The 20,918-nt window shown below is 37.3% G+C and overlaps 1 protein-coding gene across 1 annotated transcript in view; it reads left to right on the top strand.

The window, feature by feature from the left end:
• The first annotated feature begins 5,276 nt into the window (after positions 1-5,276).
• LOC140246199 (SLIT-ROBO Rho GTPase-activating protein 3-like) overlaps positions 5,277-20,918 on the top strand; it is a 92,283-nt gene continuing 76,641 nt past the window's right edge. The window contains exon 1 of the mRNA XM_072325646.1: positions 5,277-5,483. Coding sequence (XP_072181747.1) covers positions 5,423-5,483 — 61 coding nt within the window. The 5' untranslated portion in view covers positions 5,277-5,422. The remainder of the gene's footprint in view (positions 5,484-20,918) is intronic.

Below are 20,918 nucleotides of genomic sequence, written 5' to 3'. Positions count from 1 at the left end.
TATAACTTCCTGACGATCTTAATCAACTTAAACGCAAATAGCAGTAATTCTGTTTTTCTTCGTGAATAGTTTGATAACCAGATTTGTAATAGTCGTTCTGCAAGCTATACGCTATCGTGAGATTTGTTCGAATCCTCCTTCAATTTCATCCTATTCCAACAGTATAATGAAAATGTTCTATTGAAATTTGACAGTTAATGGTATAGATTTATAGCTATATACGTTATACAATATTGTCAAACTTTACCGTATATATTCAAAATATGACGCACATATTGAAGTATGAAATTATTAATATTGTAACAATTTTCTCTTATTATCTGCATATCTTACCTTTGAAATTGATAATGATAAGATGACAGACAATATCCTACTTTTTCTGTGAGTCAAAAGTGGGGAAGAACAGTCGTGTGCAGAGCCAGCGGGAGCTTACAGTATCTCGTGTGCACGGCTGACACGGACTTTGAAGAGTGCTGAAGAGTATTAACTGTGATATCCAATCCTGCTTTCATATTTTTTTTTTCTTTTGTCATTAGACAAAACTGCATTCCACTGCATTCCACTGCCAGCTCAAGTTAGTAAGTCGTATATCGCCGTATATTGGTGCCACTGAAAGTAAAATTCGTTGATTTTCTTTTTCTCATAGAACAACGTTCACTTCTGCTCTAAAAAGTCATATGCTATCATACAGGAAATGGTATTGTTGTCACGTGTAATGTCCCTATAAAATTCGGAACAATAAATTCTCTCTTGAAGGAAATATTTCTTTCAAATACGTGTGTGACGTATTCCAGTCTCCAGATGATGAAAAGCTCCACATCAGATAGTGTCTTTCACTAATTTTAAACAGGACAAAACTATACGTTTCGGGGACAGTTATTAAAAAAGTTCATTTTCATGAAAATCACATTATTGATATTATTTTTACTTGATTGTCAGTTTGCTTATATGGATGGCGACTATTACATCTAAAACTTTGCGAATATGTCCATAAGTGCATGACGGAAATTGATTGCCATAAGCCGCAATAGAGGTGACTTTTGTCAAACTGACGTATAATTAACAACAGGGCTTTACTTGGAAAATGATTGTGTTTATCTTTGTGTATAGGCCTAGTTAAAAAAAAAAATGCAGGTTTTTGATCAATAATGTCTGGGAATATTTCATAATGGTGAAAATTATAAACGGGATAAATCAAGAAAACATCAAATGAACAGTTTGTCATAATGGTGCCATGTTACTCCCTCTTTGACAATAATGTATGCATTCGATTTCACACACACACACACACACACACACACACACACACACACACACACAAGAAAAGAGGAATGTGCAATCATCAATCTCGTTACGGAATAATAACCTAATTCGGGGAATTCCCTCATGTATTTTTTGTTTGTTTTTATTTTTGTTTTGTTTTCGTAGCGAGAATGGATCTCGAGTCCGATTGTGTTGTTTGAGAGACAACGTGACAGGATAGACCGGAAAAAAAAAAAAAAACCGCATAAAAGAACATGGCTTGACTCAAGCTGCAAGCTTGTTTTGAGGAATTGGAACAAGGATGACCCAGCAAACACATAGCGTTTTCAGAACGTTTCCTAAACGTTTTTTTTTTTTTTATAGGTTCCGTACGTCTTCGTATAAAATGGACGTTTTTAAAACGTACATACAAGGTCAAAGTTGGGACTTAGCATTTTGTACTGCAAAGCACAGGGTTTTTTTTGAAAACGTTTTAAAAACGTCAATGGACGTTACAAAACATTTTTATTATGTCTGCAACGTCTTCGTCCCTTATAAACGTCCACAAAACGTTTTATTAGGTCTGCTACGTCGATTTCGTCTTTAATGAACGTTTAAAAAAACGTTTTTATTTGGTCCGTGTGTGTTCGTCATTGGTTTCTTTATCATGAATATTCATGCGTATTTATGAATATTCAAATAAGAAAATCTAAGATTTGAAAACTACAAGTAGTGGAAATAGATAAAAGACATTGAAATCTAAAGATTTGTACTGGGTTCAAATTTTCTGTGTTGAAAATAAACTTTTATACCTACGTTATTGTTCAGTTATTCACAATTTCAAATTGTGTTATAAAGAGGTAGCCTTGATGTTAAAATAGGCCTATGTGTGTGATCTAATTTTAGTAACCATGTCTTCATGCATTACAACATTTTGCTGGTATATAAAAGTATGTGATACAGATTCATCAATTATTGGGAATAGCATGCATGTCGTAAATGGTAGGACATTAGAAACAGGTTAGGATAGGATTGAATAGGATTAGGATTAGGGTACATTGATCCCAGAATGTGCCTGTATAATCTCATATGATTTTCTTTTAAATTCCCTATATAAAAAAATAAACATTAGACGTTCTTAAAAGGTTTTCTGGATGTTCAATAGACGGATATGAAAGATTCTCTAAACGTTCTGGAACGGGTCATAAGACTAACGTTCTTAAAACGTTTTTTAAACGTTCTAGACGGTTTTCAAAGGTTTTCTGGACGTCCGCAGAACATCCACAGAACGTTTTGAATATTCTGAAAAGGTTTTACTGACGTCTATAACGTCCAAAAGGTTTTCTGCAGGTCCTTAAAAAATTCCGAAAGGTTTTTTTTTTTATTGGTTTTTAAACGTTTAAAAACGTTTTTATAACGTCCATCTGAAACGTTTTAAATACGTCGAAAACCTTCCGAAAAAAGACGTTCTGAAAACGTTTTGACAAATGTCCAAAAAACGAACTTGGAGCGTTTCAAGAACGTTCAGAAAACGTGTAAATGTTAGCTGGGGATCGAGAAAGTGGCTCGGAGTCGGAGTATAGCTATCGCTTTGCAAAGCTGTGCTGATAAGAGTGTGCTTTTCATTATCTGCAGATGATATTATTTGAATGCATCATGACAATGGTTTCAATGTTTTCAATATTTCAGTATTGATATGCACAACTTACAGTAATGTTCGAAAAAAGTCCCACGAAAATGTCATGAAGCTTCTTATTGTCCAGCGCTTGATTAAACTTGAAAAAGTTAAACAAAGTTGATTTGTCTTATCCATGTTGCAATCCTTATACCATGCTGGATGATATGAAGAAGTGAGTGATGAATAATATTGTTACCGTAAAACAACATAGTTAGGCCGCGACTTTTGCTTGGGATGAATACACCATGATTGTCAGGTTTATATATCCAGTGCCAGTTTGTTGTTTGTTTCAAAGTATAGGGCCTACGATATAATAATTATAAGAACAGGTATCAGATTAAGGTTCATCTCCATTCACACACAAGCTCCATACATAAAAACAATACAAGACTTTATTTACTTGTTATTGATCAATATAAATGCGAATTAGTGGAGCTCATCGCATTGACTGTAATATTGATATCTATGTTTCAGCTCTTAACTCAGACTAAAGCAATAAATAATTCATGTGATCAGGCCGTAACTAGGATTTGTATGGGGCGGTTCGGAATTAGAAAAAGTGGACCTTTTAGTTCAAGTTTATGTTCGAGATTGCTGGGGGCGCGAAAAAATAAATAATCAAAGTTGCCACTTCCGGGTTTAATCCGCTGACAAGCAAAAAAAAAAAAAAAAAAAAAAAAAAGGTTCTGGTACCACAATGATTGCCTCACAAAGATGGTTCTTGGTTTCTTCACCGAAAATTAAAGGGGGTTCCGCTGCTCATGTTTTTTTTTTTTTTTCATTTCTTTAACTTTCTTTTTGCTGCTGGCAAACGGGGGGAGGGGGGGGGGGGGTGTCCGCCGAACCCCTGAAGCCCCCTTATAGTTTTATAGTTACGGACCTGGTGATTTTCCACAGTAATTTATGACTTCGCATGCATATACTCCTCCCCCTGCCCCCCATATAGTTACTGCAAGGCCTATACGTTGTGATCGGACGGCACTATAGTTGTTGTTTGCGCTATTTGTTTGTTTGTTTGTTTGTTTCTGGTACCAATCCATTATACGCCGTAGACGCCGGTCTAAATGCTAATCATTGTGTATCATTATAGAATGCACATTGCGTGCTAAATCTGCTCATCCGGTGTACATCGAAATGAGCAAGCACTAAATATCTGGTCACAGCTCGTTATACCGAAGGTTCGTTATTCCGAAGGCTCTTTAGTCCGAAGATTCGTTATTCCGAATTTCATTTTCGGATTAACGAATCTCCGGAATAACGACCCTTCGGAATAACGAACCTTCGGAATAGCGAACCTTCGGAATAACGAACAGCACCCAAAAAACCCCAAAATCTACCACATGATTATTTAATTAGGTGATCCACTAAGAGATCTCTCGTATAATATGTGATTCTTATTGCATTCAGACTCATCACACACTCACACACACACACACACAGGTTTTGTTGATTATATATTCTAATAATCATATATATTATGCGTAACTGCACCTACAAATACAAACACAACTAAACACAAATGCAAATTCCACATAGCAATGTTTTATCTCTTTCTCACTTTCTCGAAATGTCCTCTTGTTTATATAAGTTATAACAATTTATACCTTTCTCTCTGACTTTGATGAACCTCCTACGTTCAGTTCGTCCATGTGATATTACTTTATCCAGCGAAGGGATCCCATCTCGTTTGGGCTTTTAACTTTTTGCAAGATAACCAAAAAAAAAAAAAAAAACAACAACAACAACTTATGAAATACATATAACAGAGCATTCTAGGAGGAATTCAAAATCTAGCCCTATAATGAAAATCGGTTTTGGAATGGCCGAGACATCCAAAAACAAAGTTAAACAAAGCGATCGTAATAAAAGGTGGGTCAGACCTTTAGGATTGCTCTTTTTTTTCTTCTTTTTTTTTTCTTTTTTTTGTTGTTGATATCTCAGCCATTTCAAAACTAATTTTCTTCAAATAAACGTTGAATTCATCTTGGAATTACATGTTCTTTCATATTTTTTAAAAAGTTTCTCATTATCTCACCAAAAATGTAAGAAACCTGAAGTTTGCCAAAACTATACGATCCCTTTCCACAATTCTATTTTTATTGTGTGATATCACTCGGCAGACATTGCTTGTTTCTCCAGGGGAAGCCATCCGCGTAATTCGTTACCAGCAAAGCACGCCATCATCTCATCGCTCGGCTTGTGGAAACGAATTTGAGAGTCCGCCGCGAGGTGTGTGTAATGCAACGCGTACGGACACAGAGTTGATCAAGACGCCGAAAAAAAAAAGATCGCGGAGAGGGTACTCATACTCGTACTCACAGTAGTTCACAATTACTGACCCCGGAAGTAAGAAGGAACTTTAGGACCACTGCAAGATGGCGACTGCTATTGTACTCGTGAAAACTTAGAAACTTTGAATATTTGTTACACATTTTTAATCTCACGAGAGTTTGTAGGTAATCTTTATATTTGACCAGGGAGAACTAGAGAATATTCATCAAGATGACGACGGACAAGAAGCAAGAGAGGCTAATTCAGCAAGAGCTAGAAACGAGAATAAAAGGTAAGAGTGCTGCTTGGAAGGAGCAGATTGCGCTCAGCTATTTTTGCCTCCGTTGAGTATGGGATCTTCGCCGGTGCAGACATCCCGTGGTTTATCTCCGCTGAACTGGCTTGCTGGCATCATTGGTGCCTTGCCAGCCAGGCAGCGGCTTGCGGCCCTCGGCTAGCTACGCTACGCTCACGCGTGCCTCCCTGGCCTGGTTGTAGTTTCCGCTGTTGTCCATGCCACAGTAAATTGATAAAACAAAGATGGTCAAGTTTTATCTTAGCCGTTAGGCCTCTAGGGTAATTAAGCCCGACACGACCCACTGATCTGGATTTTTTTGAATAGGTTCAACAAATTTATGTTTTTGTAAGCAGACCACCACCAAAAAAAAAAAAAAGAGAGGAATCAAAACGTTGAATGCTCACCATACCATGTAAATGCCTGATGAATCTGTTCAGTAGTAGATACAACCTACGAACAAAGTTTCAGTGACACTCTCCACTTAATAAAAAAAACAAAGGATCTATTATAGAAATCATGGAGAACTTAACTCCGAGAAGTGTTCTAATTTCATACACACGCACACAACGGTTCCTACTAGACCCACACGCTACTTAGGCCTACCACATTAAATAATTCACTCATTATACTACTATTACTAGTCTAGTGTCTACACAAGTATATTTTTCCTTCGTGACAAGTTCTAATATGACTAAAAACACCGATCTAGCATTAGGAGTAACAATAACTCTAACTTAAACTATGTTAGATCTTTCATTTCAAGTAAACTTTTACTAGTCTGTGTCTTGCTATAAAATTACTCTCTAAGTTCCAAAATCACATTTTTCTTCTAACATGTCTAACGTGTTACGTTGCTGTTTGGGACTAACCTGCCCATTCCATATCATAGATAGGCCTAAAACTGACAAAGTAGTAAATTTGCCACACATTGTTATCTACACAACCTTCTTGGAAGCTCTGAACTTTCATGGACATTTAAAAAAAAAAAGAAAAAAAAAAGGCTTACATAGATCAATAGTACCGTATACATTTTGTGCTGGGCATTATTGTCAATATTGAATGGCACACATTACTGGTAGCTATTGTTGTTTGGTAATGGTATAGTAAGTAGTGACTAGAGTTCTATTGCTGTTGTTGTTGTTTTTTTTAAAGCAGGTAATTGTATGTTTTCACTCCTTTGGAAGGTACACAATGTAAGACATCACACATTTTATACAAGAATTTTCTAAGTTTAGAAAATTCTTTGAAATGTGGTAGCCCTGTCTGGATTTAAGTGAAGGATGCCACTGCAATGAAACTCATGCTGTACAGTTTTGCCTACCAGTGTCAGTATGTCATGACAGATGTTGCAACAGTCGACATGTCAATTGTGACTGATTGTTTAGTGTTTCAAATGTCAGTCACAAGCTGTGTATTAAAGTACCGGTACCCTAAGTAAATTTTATGGGAATTGAATATTTCACACAAGTTGCACCAACTTACAGATCATGTTGACACAGATTGATTGATCTGAAGAAGACTACACTTTGTACATCACATACATTATGATAGTACACTTACTGTATATTGTAAAACGATATTTTTTCTTGCATGAAATTTTCGCAAAATCAGGGCTGCCAACTCTCACTCATTGAGAGTGAGACTCACTCATTTTGGTCCTTTCTCACTCTAAAACTTTATTTCATTTGCATGCATTTCTATTGATCTTACTCATTTTGACTCCTAAATTATAGCATTGGCCTATGGGAGTCTCACTCTCAACTAGTTTCCAATGTTGGCAGCGCTGCAAAATGGAGCTGATGGCCTTTTTCGCAGCTCACAAAATTTTCAGGAGTTGCCTCTAAAAGTCATTGCATATAGTGTAAACAAGAACTTTTGCATGCATTGCAATTTTGCAAATCTTGGCTCGCAAAATTCACGAAGTTAAAGTCCATGCGACAATACCTCATTTTATAGTACCCAATATTGTTTTAGACAGAACTCACACCGTACGCTGAGACATCCATAGGGTCTGTGTTAACCCGTTGAGGACGAGTCCCGAGTATATTCGGGCAGGTGTCTACGGGAAATACATGTTGTAGCAAAATCAAACCGTCCTAAACGGGTTAAGGTAGACCCACATGTTCTGATTGAAAGTGAGGTGTGCCCTTTATATTCAAGTAACATGAACTTCAGGCTACTGCCATATAGATAAACCTCGGTCAAGTGGTACAAATGATATTCCAAGATATTTCTGGTCATTTTGTATTTGGTCATGTTCTATGCACCATTTCAAAGCATTTTCCATCATGTAAACATTATTTCCGAGCACTACATGCTGTTCCAACAATGTAGTGCTAAGAAATGTGATTATCAAAGCATTTGTCAAAGCACATGCTAAAATACAGGGATTTAAATATGAATACAAGAACCCTCTTCAAGCCCTATCCCCAAAATACACGCATTCGACACACTGAATTTAGTGTAATTTAGAAATCTTCCCAGATGACTTGGGTCCAATGTATGAAAGAAAAGGTGTGATGTTCAGTCAACTTTTATATTTGAATTATAGTAATATAATTTCAAACAAGAATTAACAAACTTTTGTGGTGCTATACATCTACGTGTAGTTCTCATCATTGACCTTGATTAACCCATTGAGGGTGAGTCCTGAATATACTCGGGCAGGTGTCTATGGGAAATGCATGTTGTAGCAAAATCAGTCCATCCTCACAGGGTTAACAGTTGTGCTATTGTCATTTTTTTTTTCCTGCATTTAAGGGTGAATCAAGTATTCAAGTTGGATAATAAATTTTTATTCATTAATTCATTCATTATCCTATGCTTCTGGAGCTTAGCTGTTTGATGAACTTCACAGAGTTTTCTGGAGATGTGTTAAACTTTCTGTAGTAGTAAAGAATACTCAAAATACTGATTTGAGGAAGAAGGGTTTGGGTTTTTAGATTTCCCCACTAAGCTTCAGGACATCTCTCTCGACATTACACTGTGATAATGTGAACTAAATCCGCTTTCTATGGCTTGTAGACCACTGTTTACATTTCAAGTGCAATTTAGTGAAGACAAGCAACATGAGTGTAAATGGTCTGTGCGGAAGCATGCTCCAGTAGTGGGGTGACAAAGTCTTGAATACAGGACCAGCCACTTTCCTGTAAAGGATGCAAGCCAACAGATTTTGACACTTCCTGCCTGGGAGATGGTTTTCCCTTTGTTTGGCACAGATAATTTTGATGTTATTGTGAAACTGTTTGCTGACTACTAGCATTAGGGGGAGAGCAGCAACAGGGTAAGTACAACAAATCGATGCTGTTTCTAACAGACCAAGTACAAATAAATGCTATTCATTTATTTTGATATGGTAGTATACAATGTAGCCAGAGAATGAAAAATGGTTTGTATGAAATCTGCCATGGAGTCATCTCTAGCCAGCAGGAGATGGCATCACATCACTCTTGTAAAGGATTTCAGGATTCAGGATTCTCTCATGAATGTTACTAAGAGAATTGCTGGTTAGTTGCCTTGTTTGTGGATACACTAGAACCAAGTAATAATAATAATGATAATGATAATGTTAATACTACTACTACTACTACTACTACTACTACTACTACTACTACTACTAATAGTAATAATAATAAAGATAATAATAATAGTAATAATGATAATAATAATAATAATAATAATAATAATATAATACTAAAATCAGGAGGCTGAAAGCATGATACAAAGTATACATGAAAGTGTGTGCTTAGTGAGTACAAGGTTGACCTCGTGTCAAATCTTGACACATTTGCAGTTAAGCTTTTCGAAGCTAATTGTAATAAACAATTTTTGACATTTTTTTGCATAGAGAACAATTAATCAAACAGATGTGAGCCTGATCATGACCCAAATCTCAGAATTTGTTATAATGACTATGATCATATTGGTGCAATATTGCTGAACTTTCATCCATTCTATTCTGGGGTAATAACGATGACATTTTCAGACAGATAGGAAAGAAATGTAAGACATTGAGAAGGCTAACATTATCATGAGTACATATATATATATATATATCTATAGGCAAGTTAGATTAATGATCCTGTTAACTTGGTTTCTTGTCCAAAGTATGGATGCGCAAAAATAGTTCAAGACAAAAATGACAGCAACAAAAAAAAACATGTTAGGAAAAATATGAATTGTGTGATCACAGCTTTTATCAGAACACAGAATTGAAAGCTTACAATTGTACGTGTTGCATAATGAAATTCAATACTGCTTACACTAAGATACATTCTGTAAAGGTTACCCAATGGCTTGTTTCATTACATCATCAAAATGAATGAGAGGGGAATTATTTGTAATTGCCATACGGTATAAGTGCTTTGATATCATGGTGCCATGCATGTTGTTCTATGGTCATTTAAAGGCATAATTTACCTTTTGCAGATGAAGCAAAAACCCAGCATTAATGGTTTAAAATTGTTCTAAAATGTGAGTTAGGGATAGAAACAACCACTGTAAAAATTTGAATTGGTAAAATCAATGTTGAGTATTTTAAAATATACAAAATATGAACAATAGTCATAATAAAAAATTTTCGTTTCCAGACTAAACCGTCTACAGTTGCGGTTTATTGAAAAAAATACAGATATCTCCTTATATTTTAGGCTTTATCACAAAGATGTTATATGATGGGATGTTTTGTGGTACAACAGACCTACACATAATAGATGCATTAAATGTCATATCTTGAAAATTGTTTAAATCACTGTTCCCAAAGGTAAACAGGACCTTTAAGTAATGGTTTTAAATGTTTATGAAGTTCACAAGGCTAACAGAAATGTTGCAACCCATAAACACAGAAACCACATGACCTGATATGTTCAAACATAACTTTCCTTTTTGTCAGTTTATGGTGACGAATAGGTCTTTTGACAAGTTCAAGGAATAATGTAGTACATGTCAGCTACATTCATTTTTTACCTTATGGTCTATCTGCAATACATTTTAGTTCTGTCAGCATTTATAAAAATATTTTAATGAGTACATACATCATTGAAAGCTTGATTTGGGTCCAGACAAGAGAAATGTCATTTTCTTTTAAGTGATTAAACTATTGTATTGGCAAACTTGTGCTCATTTTAATGTTTGTACACAAAACAGTATCGCATGTTTTTGTTCAGTTACAAATATTAAGCCTAGGTTTTTATCATCTTATTTTGTTCTTGTGTTTTTGTCCTTTCCATCAGTGTTTGTCACTTTACTTATTACAAAGGCAAATGATATAAATGTTCATGTACATGTATACCAAAGAGAATAAAATCAGATGAACAGAAAGATCAAAGTTTCATCATAATGAGAAATAAAATAAAACAGTTGTGAAATTATAAGTTGTACATTTTCAATGAAGCAGTGATAGAATCACAAACTATAGGAGATGATGTCACCAGAGTCCTGAAATGTACATTTTGACATTTAATGTAAAGTTTTTTTCAGATACTGAAAAATTAAAACAATAACAAATCTTAAGAATAAGATTAGGAAATGAAGTAATAAATGGGTGTGATGGAGATGGAAGCATGTGGCATAGGAATAGATTTTGAAGCCAGAAGCTGCAGTCACAGAAATCATCAGGTTTTGCATTGTGACGTGAAAATCAATTTTAATTTGCCACTGTTCACACACAGCAAAAAAGAAAAGAAAAATAAATCACTTTGCTTTAGATATTTAAAGTGCTTTTAATCTCAAGAACGAGCATGCCCAAACAAATGACCAGAGCATGACCCGCGCTTCTACAGGTAAGTTTGCAACCTATTGGATTTTCAGAAATCGTTAGTTTCTCTGCCTGCTGTTTACAGACAAACACCAGGGACTTGGCAGGGTAGATTATTGCGAGAGTTTTAAAAAAAGAATCAACCTGGACTGATATTGCATCATGATGCATATTGTCAGATTAAAAAAGTTTTTTGTGTGTCCACACCTAAGATTTACTGTTTTTTGCAATGCGTTTAAAATTGATTTAAAAAAGCTCTTAATTTCAGATGCGTGCATGTGGCTTGTATGTGTGAAGGTGCTTATTTTAACTTGCCAAGCTTTTTCATCAGCAATCAGAAATCCATCCAAACTTGACCTACATGTACACTGTAGTTGTCGATAAAGCAAGCCCACTGAACGGATAGCAATAGTCCTCAATCCAACAAAAAGGTTGTAGTTGCACAATAGGAGGGGTTAGGGGATTAAATGATTTCTATTTATTGACAATTAGTTTTCAGACATCTGTGCCAATTGGTAAAGAAAGCACTCCAGTGTGTGTGAGACAATCGGCGAACAAAGCACAGTAGTGATTAACTGAAGTAAGGGTGATTGTGCAGTTTGGGATAAAATTAATACTTAAGGGTAGATCGCGTTTTGAGATACCTAAAAGCATCACTTATATTCATATGTTTAGTGATATTTCTTTCTCATCTTTGTTGGCTTTTTCTTCTTGCCCCCTTTTTTAAATCAGGTTTTTAAATATTGTCACTGAGCTTCTTTTGGTTTTGTTGTGCTTGATACTGAAGAATCTTAGACCCCGTTTACAGTGCGGGGCTGGGCCGAGCCGCGGCCGAGCCCAGCCTCAATTGCTGGGCCGAGCCCCGCAATTCTGTCTGTTTACAATGCCGGGCTTGGCCCGGGCTTTTAATTCAAACCTTTCAATATTTTGTCGTAGTGGCGCTCTGCTTGTAAACAAACGCAATTTGGTATAGTCTGGTTTCCAGACCCATTGCCAACTGGATTCTGTGGCGACGAAGTCGCCGTTCGGCAAAGGCCTTTGCCGAAGGAAGAATCCTTTGCAGGACAAAACCACCTTAAACTATACTAGTTTTTGACGTTGAGGGGGTAATATCCTTAATAGCGAAATAGTACGGGCAGAGGGTCTGGAAGCCAGACTAAATTTGGTACCGCATTTTGCCCAGTTTGCGTTTACACTGAGAAAAGGCCGAGACCGCCTCCAGAGCATGGCCAAATGCGCGGCCAATTTTGGCCCCACATTTGGCCTTTTGCGCGTTTACACTGAAATGAAGGCCAGGCTGGGCCGCGGGCGAGCCCGGCCTTTTCGCTCACTGTAAACGGGGTCCTGGAGCAACCAAAGTTACATGCTTTTATGAGCATAATCATCATGTCCAGCTACACTAGTTCTTTGTGTATTGGAATGAATTGTGAAATCCTGTTCATTTCATTGGATGCCAGACTGAAAGAGACATAGATAAATCACTATGCTGTTTACATTGCTGTATTGTGCAGCTTTATAGTGGCATGCACACATGTGGTGATTCGTGGACTTGGACCCCGTTTACAGTGCGAGGCTCGGCCACGGCCGAGCCGCGGCTGAGCCCAGCCCCGCTTCAGTGTAAACGCGCAAAAGGCCAAATGCGAGGCCAACGCATTTGGCCTCGCTCTGGAGGTGGTCTCGGCCGCGGCCGAGCCGTGGCCGAGCCCGGCCTCTTCTTGGTGTAAATGCAAACTGGGCCAAATGCGCGGCCAATTTTAGTCTGCCTTCCAGACCCTCTGCCCGTACTATTTCGCTATTCACGATTATAACCCCCTGACCGTGGAAAACTAGTATAGCTTAAGGTGGTTTTGTCCTGCAAAGGATTTTTCCTTCGGCAAAGGCCTTTGCCCGAACGGCGACTCGTCGCCACGGAATCCAGTTGGCAAAGGGTCTGAAAACCAGGCCATACCAAATTGCGTTTGCTTACAAGCAGAGCGCCACTATGACAAAATATTGAAAGGTTTTAATTAAAAGCGCGGCTGAGCCCAGCAGTGTAAACGGACAAAATTGCGAGGATCGGCCGCGCAATTCAGGCCGGGCCCGGCCCCGCACTGTAAACGGGGTCTTTGACTCAGTCTGCTCAATGCATATTATTATAACTTCCACAGTAGTAGTGCCTTACTCCAGACCACATCCGCCCAATCTCACTCACATGTTGCACACAATGTGTGTGGGCTGAGAGGCATTTCAATGACGTCTGATGCTCAAAAAGTGCCGGTATTACATGGTCCCAACCGGGAAATCAGTTCAAAGTCCCAAAACACAGATTTATGATTATGGTCGAGACCTAGAAACTGCAATATTTTTCCTGTCCTTATGGATCATGAGAATATATATTTTTTTTTTAAACAAAGTACAATGTATGATCAGAAATGTTCAACTCGTATCAGAGCATAGTGAATGAAGAGGGAAAAAAAAGTTTCATCTGATAATCAGTAAAGTGCAATGAATTGTGAGGTCAATCTTTCCACTGAAGACATCAGATTTGCATTTTTCCTCTCTCACTGTGGGCATATGGTATCAATCATATCAGCATGCACTGCATAAATCATGTAATTATGCATGCTGATATGATCTATCACATGTAGGCTAAGAGAGTGTACATGTACTGTATACCTGTACTTTTAAAGATGTGATACAGAGAGATACGATCATTTGAAAGGCAGTGCTTGCTTACAGTAAACCATTGACTCACATACTGGCAGAAAATTCAGTCAACATGCAATGCCAAAGGTAACCATGAATGTACCATTGAAATTTAAAAACCATTCAACCTGACAAGCTTGAATACTGACTAATTAATATCACATGGTGAGGTTATAGTTCAGCTACACTGTTATATCTTTCTCTTGTTACTGTGTATATGTAGAGGTTCATCTCCAATCAGAGAAAGTATTGTTCACTAGCTTGATGTCATGAATAAGCTGTTGAGACCAACACTGTGATTCCAGAATATTTGTATGGATATGAATGAGATACTGCAGTATGTCAAAACTGTTTCTGTCTCACTACATTCTATGTGTGCATGTACATTGTATGAATGTAGGTAATAATGTTCAGTGTCTTATGGCATTATTGTCTGTTCATATTATTACATTTTCTCATTTGTGAATTATTATTATATGTTCACAAGTCATTATACAATTCTAAGTAGATAGGGCATATTACAGTGCATACCGTGTTAGCCCAATCAGTGCTCTACGAACTGATGTACATTGTACAGTGTATATACAATATGTGCAAACATTATCAATATCAATGCAATGTGCAAAGTTTTCTTTAGAATAAATATCTTTACAGTGCAATACAGTGACCAAAGTTAGCTTCAATCCACTGTTTCAGTGAAGTCAAGTTGTAATGTTGCTGAGCAGTGCTTCAGAATGCTCTTGAATTGACGTACTGGATAGCCGTATTTTACAAGAAATGAAGAAGATGTCTGTTGTCGATAACTTGTTATTCTACCAAATTACTCAAGTTTTGCGAGGTGTCCTACTGTTTTAATTTCTTATAGAATGTCAGTTCAGATGAGGTTGTAACATTAACCCATTGAGGACGAGCTGTTTTTTCTACAACATGCATTTCCCATAGACACCTGCCCAAGCATACTCAGGTTAAGATGGATTTACCAATTGAATATTTGATTTTATCCACATTTTCTGTGATATGATTTTGATGTGACTGCCCTCATTTGAAATTATATTTGTGTTAGGGAAGCCTTCCTTTAAGCTGTAACTGGTGTCATAATTAATGGTAAATGCCTGAAGACCATAAGAAGCTGAAACTGAAACACTGGTATAATAGTTGCTCTGTGCTGAGTGCAGGCAACATCAACTGCCATCTAGATATACTACATGAAGTATTATCTCGAGAACAGAGATCTGTAGTAGGGAACTTCACATTAGTGGTCAGTTTGATGCTGTGCAGTGCCAGACAATAAATGCATAATTGCATTGCATACAATGTATGTTATGACTATGGATTTATATGTTAGTTTTCAATTAATATTTTCCCTATGCTACTCAGTATTCTTTTTAGGAAGGTGTGTTTCAGTTTTATACAACTGTTTTGAAATTATTTCGATGTACAATGTTTGCCTCTTGTATTGAATTATAGGTGATTCTGTTTTAATTTGCAAACCTTCATGTGATTTTACCCTTAATGCTTTTATTTCACATGACTGGTTTTGAATTCTGGTAGTAGGGATAGGTACATTTAGAGCAACTGTGCTTGCTTATTCAGAAATGTAGGATTGGGTTCACAATTCAAATTTAAATGTTAGTTCCTCAGTTTTCAAACTCTTGAGATTGGGCATTGTATATGACCCATGTCATCCTCTGAATCTGTTACTTGTATCTAATACCCCTTTCATGTGTAGCAAATATTACCTGAGATTTCCCGAGAACTTGAAGGTGACGCCATAGTATAAAGGGCATTGCAAGTAAACTCTGTGGTGAAAAGCTAAGGCCAGCATACCAACAACATTTAACGGGTCATTTTGTGTATGCACCATAATGTGTACTTGCACTGCAAAAGAACTGGCAAGAGATATTCAAGCAGGAGCTCATTTGCCAGTATGAAAGAAATTTCTTGTGGATATTCCTCGTTCGGTTCCCTGTTGAATCTCTTGGGTGGTTATCTGAGTGACTAATGTGAAAGGGGTATAAACTGCACCCTTCAACAGTGAAATATACTACGGGGCTGTCTTTGACCCTGTTTACAGTGCGAGGCTTTGTTTTGTAATTTTGTAGTTCTCAATGTAGAGTTCAAAGGATATAATATACACATGTACCGCACTACACATTATTGATGACTGGTTGTATCATATTTTTCTTCATCTGAATGGAAGGACACGATCATTTGATATTTGGTGATTTAAATAGGAAAGAAAAATCTTTGCAAATATCACACTCATGTAAAGTGAAAGGGGTTTTAATGAAATTAGCAATATTCAAACTTTCTTGACTTTCAAAATCCTTACCCCACTTCACCTGAGTTTCTGCTCATTGCATTTCTTGTCCTGAAAGACATATATATATTGAGTACAAATTGATATTAATATTGAGTTATCTTTATCTGACTCTAGCAGTGCGATAAAGGGCTGTGTAAAATTTCAGATACTTTCACCCATATAATGTACAATGTCTTTGTCTTTACTGATTGGCTGTATATAACAGACAATGGTATTGCAAAGGGGAAGGAGAGGGGGATGGGGTGTGCAGATTAATAATCTAATCTTGGAGTCGGCAATTTTAGGCCATCAAAACTATCTACCAAGCCACCATGGCTCCATTAGGGTTATCCTGGGTGCATCTCCGGGTCGGTCCCGCTGCATTTGCCATCACAAGTGAAGTGAAAGGAAAGCAGTAACGACTGGAGTAATACGATATGGCGGGTGTAATGAAGGCAGAATCCCCACCTCCACTCCTGGTTGGCCGGGAATTGAAGTCAAAGCACGCGGCTGATGGCCCGTCGCGGCATCACCGTGAATCATGCGGTAGAATGAAGATGGGAAATTAACTGGCCGAGGGATGTGCCATGAAACTGCACTGTGTGAGCAGAGAGAGCTTGAGTGGATTGGGAAGTCATGAAGCCAGCATGAGATGATAGTATGCTGTGAGAATTTGGTGTAGGATGTACAATATGTACTGGTATCATGAGGCAGCTAGCCAGAGCCTCCTACGTACTCACTGTTTGCAACATGCACAGTCTGAAGTTCATGGTAGTTGTACTCTGTAATGTACACTACAAGCTTGATGTGAAAACATGTAGGTGTCAAGGTGAACTATGCAGTGAATGCCCACCACCCATCAGAATTAGCCCGGTTCAATGTTTGTATTGAGTCAGATTTAGTCTTTTCCAAATGTCTGCTCATGTTGACACATACGTTCTCACTTCTGTCAGTGATTGAAAGAAAATATGAGGTCTTAGGGTAACAGCAGGTGTACAGTGAAATGCTGTGTTCCTTCTTATGATACGAACAGTTCACAGTGGTACTCTTACAGTGTTGATGAATTTGCAATTAAAGGACAAGTTCACCTTCATTAACATAAGGATTGAGAGAATGTAGCAATATTAGTAGAACACATCATTGAAAGTTTGAGGAAATCGGACAATCTGTTCAAAAAATCTGTTCAAGTTTTTGTGCAGTCACCGCTGGATGAGAAGACTATTACAGTGTATGATGTCACATGCGTACAACAATATAAGGAAAATATAAAGAGAATTTCACAAAATTTCATCTTTTGAAAAAAGTACACATTCCCTTGACTCATTACTGACATATGTTATGGGTAATAGTATTCCCATTGCCTTTAGAAAGAGGCAAGTCAAGTGCTCTTTTAACTATGCGAAAAAAGTGAAAATATGTTGAATTTTCTTTACATTTTCTTTATACTGTTGTACTCATATGACATCACGAGCCTTAGTAGTCTCCTCATCCAGCGGTTGAAACACAAAAGTTTTAAAAATTCATAACTTTTGCATCGATTGTCCAATTTTCCTCAAACTTTCACTGATGTGTTCTACTAATATTGCTGCATTCTCTTAATCCTTATGTTAATGAAGGTGAACTTGTCCTTTAAGAATTTTTGATACCAGATTCTGTAGAGTAGTGACTGGTACCTCATGCTGTGGTAAAAAAAAAAAAAAAAGAAAAGAAAAAAAAGAAAGAGGATAAGGAAATACATTGATAAGTAATCTCATAACTTTCATAAAGTCGGAAAATAGTTGCAACACAGTAGACAAAACAATTATTATTTTTGTTGTTGTTGGTGTTGTTGAACACAATTTATGAGTCAGCTTTGTTGCTGAAGGAATCGTGTAATATTCTGCTGATTTATATTCAAGTAATGTGCCACACCTGCCAGAGTTTGTTGTGCTGTGATGTTTGTTGTATCTGTAACTTCTCCACCTTCTTCCCTTCTCTACTTTTATCACAAGCTTTTAGAATTTTATTAAAGCTTTCAGATAGTCCTGGGATTGCCAGTCAAAAGCAAGGTCAAAATCCAAATACCATAGGCAAAACCCCATGCACTAGTGGTGTCTACCCTGCAAATGGACACATGAATCAATAGTTTCTTTGTAGCTTGTATACAGCTCCGTAATTGGGTGAAGGAAGTCATACTATACAGTACCCCTTCAGTAGAGGTTTTTTAAAGGAAATTGTGGTTAAAATGAAAGCAAGGAAGAGGAGGAGGAGGAGGAGACGGAAGTAAAAAGAAAGTACAAATGTATTGTTAAAAGTGAACATTTTAGCGTGATTGATTTATGCACTCTGCTGAGTAAGATGAATTTTGGATGTTTTTAATTCTTTAGAATCAAGACATTACATAGTGGTACATACATGTATGACAAACAAAGATATGCACATGATTTTATTCTCATGCTGGACTTTTGATGATCTCATGAAATGCACATAAACTTCCACACCATGAAATGCAGTTAGTGTAAAAGTTTGTGTGACTACATGGTGTATATAGTCAGTCAAATGTGCATGATAGTAGAGGAACTTGTAATTCTCCCTGTGCATTGTACAGGCATACTGCTTTTATGTGAATTAATTTCACGTTTTTTTGTGATGGCTCCTGATAAAGATTGAGAATTGACATCAAATTAATGTAGTTCGCGGTCGAATGCAAGACAATCATACAAAATTTTAGAGCCTAGTGAATCACAGGCTGCATGGAACCCCCTTCATTGGCTAATCATTAACAGCCTGTCAGTGGTCCAAATGATTTCATCCAAGTTTGTTTGCCTGATTATAACTGAACCTATAAATAGCTGTATAATATTCAGAGGTACTCTTGGATGGGTACACTCTCTGGTACTGTTATAATTGCCTTGTTGTGACCAATCAGTCATATTATTAGGCAAACCAGGTGTCGCTATTTCTTTGGTACTGCTGCATCCACTGGGCAAAAGACTGGAAGGGTAACTATTAGGGTTTTGCCTGAAATATCTCTTGGCATGATGGACTAGTCAAATTAGATTGGCATCTAGGGACATGCACCCTTAAAACCATTATAATGGGCTAAATTTAACTTATTAGCAACTTTTGAAATAAGATAGAATCAGAGAATGAAGTGCTGAAGCGAAAGTTATCTTCATGAAGACAGTGGTGCAAAACCAACAGGTTGAAGAATTTGAGAGTTGAATAAAGTTGTACAAATCTAGAAATTTGATATGAGCATATACAACTACCTGTCAATTATCTAGCATTACTATCTTATCAACTGCTGTCTAGTATGAAGGTATACATCTCTTTCTGTGGTCCATATCTGTTGTGTTTTATTGATGCTATATTGTCATGGTAATGCTGCTACCAGTCTGCTTGACCAATCCTGCCCAGTGTCCACCCAGGTACCTGAAATTGGGTGGTAATTTTGATAATTGTAATATCTTGTAATGCAGCAAAGTCTATTCTCCCTTTCCAGGTAAGAGAGTTCTCACATGGATATAGGACATATGTTTATTGTATGTGGGACATTTTATGTGCCTTAATGCTTGTATATTGATACATTGTTTGGGTATACAACATATGTCCATACAATGTTTGTTAATGTCTGAACGCCCTTTAATATCCATGTCATGTGAGTAGTCAGGGTTTATTCATGGTGCTTTTGAGGATTTTGCGAACTACCAGAGGAATATGCCACAAAGTGTAAACATGATGCGCAAAACCCGCACATAAAGTTAATACTGCACGAAGGAGGGACTCATACATATCCATGAGCTTCCCATCTTGAAACATGACATTGACAATACGCGAGGTCTGATGCTGCCATACAGTTGATTTATATTGGGATTTATCTGTATTTCGCGTGGATGGATAATACTCTGGTTTGAATGGTCTCATATCAGTACGACATATATCCATACAATATATGGATACAAGATAACTCTGAGTGTCTGAAAGTGGCCTTGGAGCAGTTACACATGGTCAAAAATTCGTCATTTGAATGATGATTCCAGTGAAAAATAATTCCGCTGACGAATGTTAGCACGTGTGGAAGCAAATTAGAATCACGAATGCTAATCATAATCACGAATTCAAATTCTAGTCCGGAGGTGAATTCCAGTGAAGGTTCACTCAAATTACTGTGCGAAATTTGCGTGTGTAATGCTTGACCTCCAAAACATCTTTTGAGAAGCGGAGCTTACGTGACCTTTCAGATAATACGCGCCCCGCATGCATGCACTCGATCGTACGTTTTGATTGACAAGTCACCAGGGATTATGTAGCGCCTTAAGCCCTTAGCTCGAGAATTCGAATTCTAATCACAGTTTTCAAGCGAGCGTGTGTAAGGTCCGATAATTCTAAAGACGAATTGCAATCATCATTACAATGATGATTCAAGTTACGAATTTTCTCTCGTGTGTAACCGATCTTAGTTTCATTTCATCATCCCCAAGTTATTACACTAGCTGCAGGATGCGACCTTCTTAATCAGAGTATGATAAATCAAATCAATCAACTAAATATGATGGAAACTCAGGGCGATGGAAACTGAGTCGTGATGGCATCTATTGGCACCCTGTACAAATTATACTTGATGTGTTGTATGCATTACAGCATGGTGGGTGGGGGAGGGAAGCAAGCCAGGAAGTGGTGTGTGAATGAAAATTGGTCTTTATTT

This window comes from Diadema setosum, chromosome 2, assembly GCF_964275005.1.
Source record: "Diadema setosum chromosome 2, eeDiaSeto1, whole genome shotgun sequence".
Lineage (NCBI taxonomy): Eukaryota > Metazoa > Echinodermata > Echinoidea > Diadematoida > Diadematidae > Diadema > Diadema setosum.
Note: the sequence above shows the minus strand (reverse complement) of the source record. Positions and strands in the feature narration are given on the sequence as shown.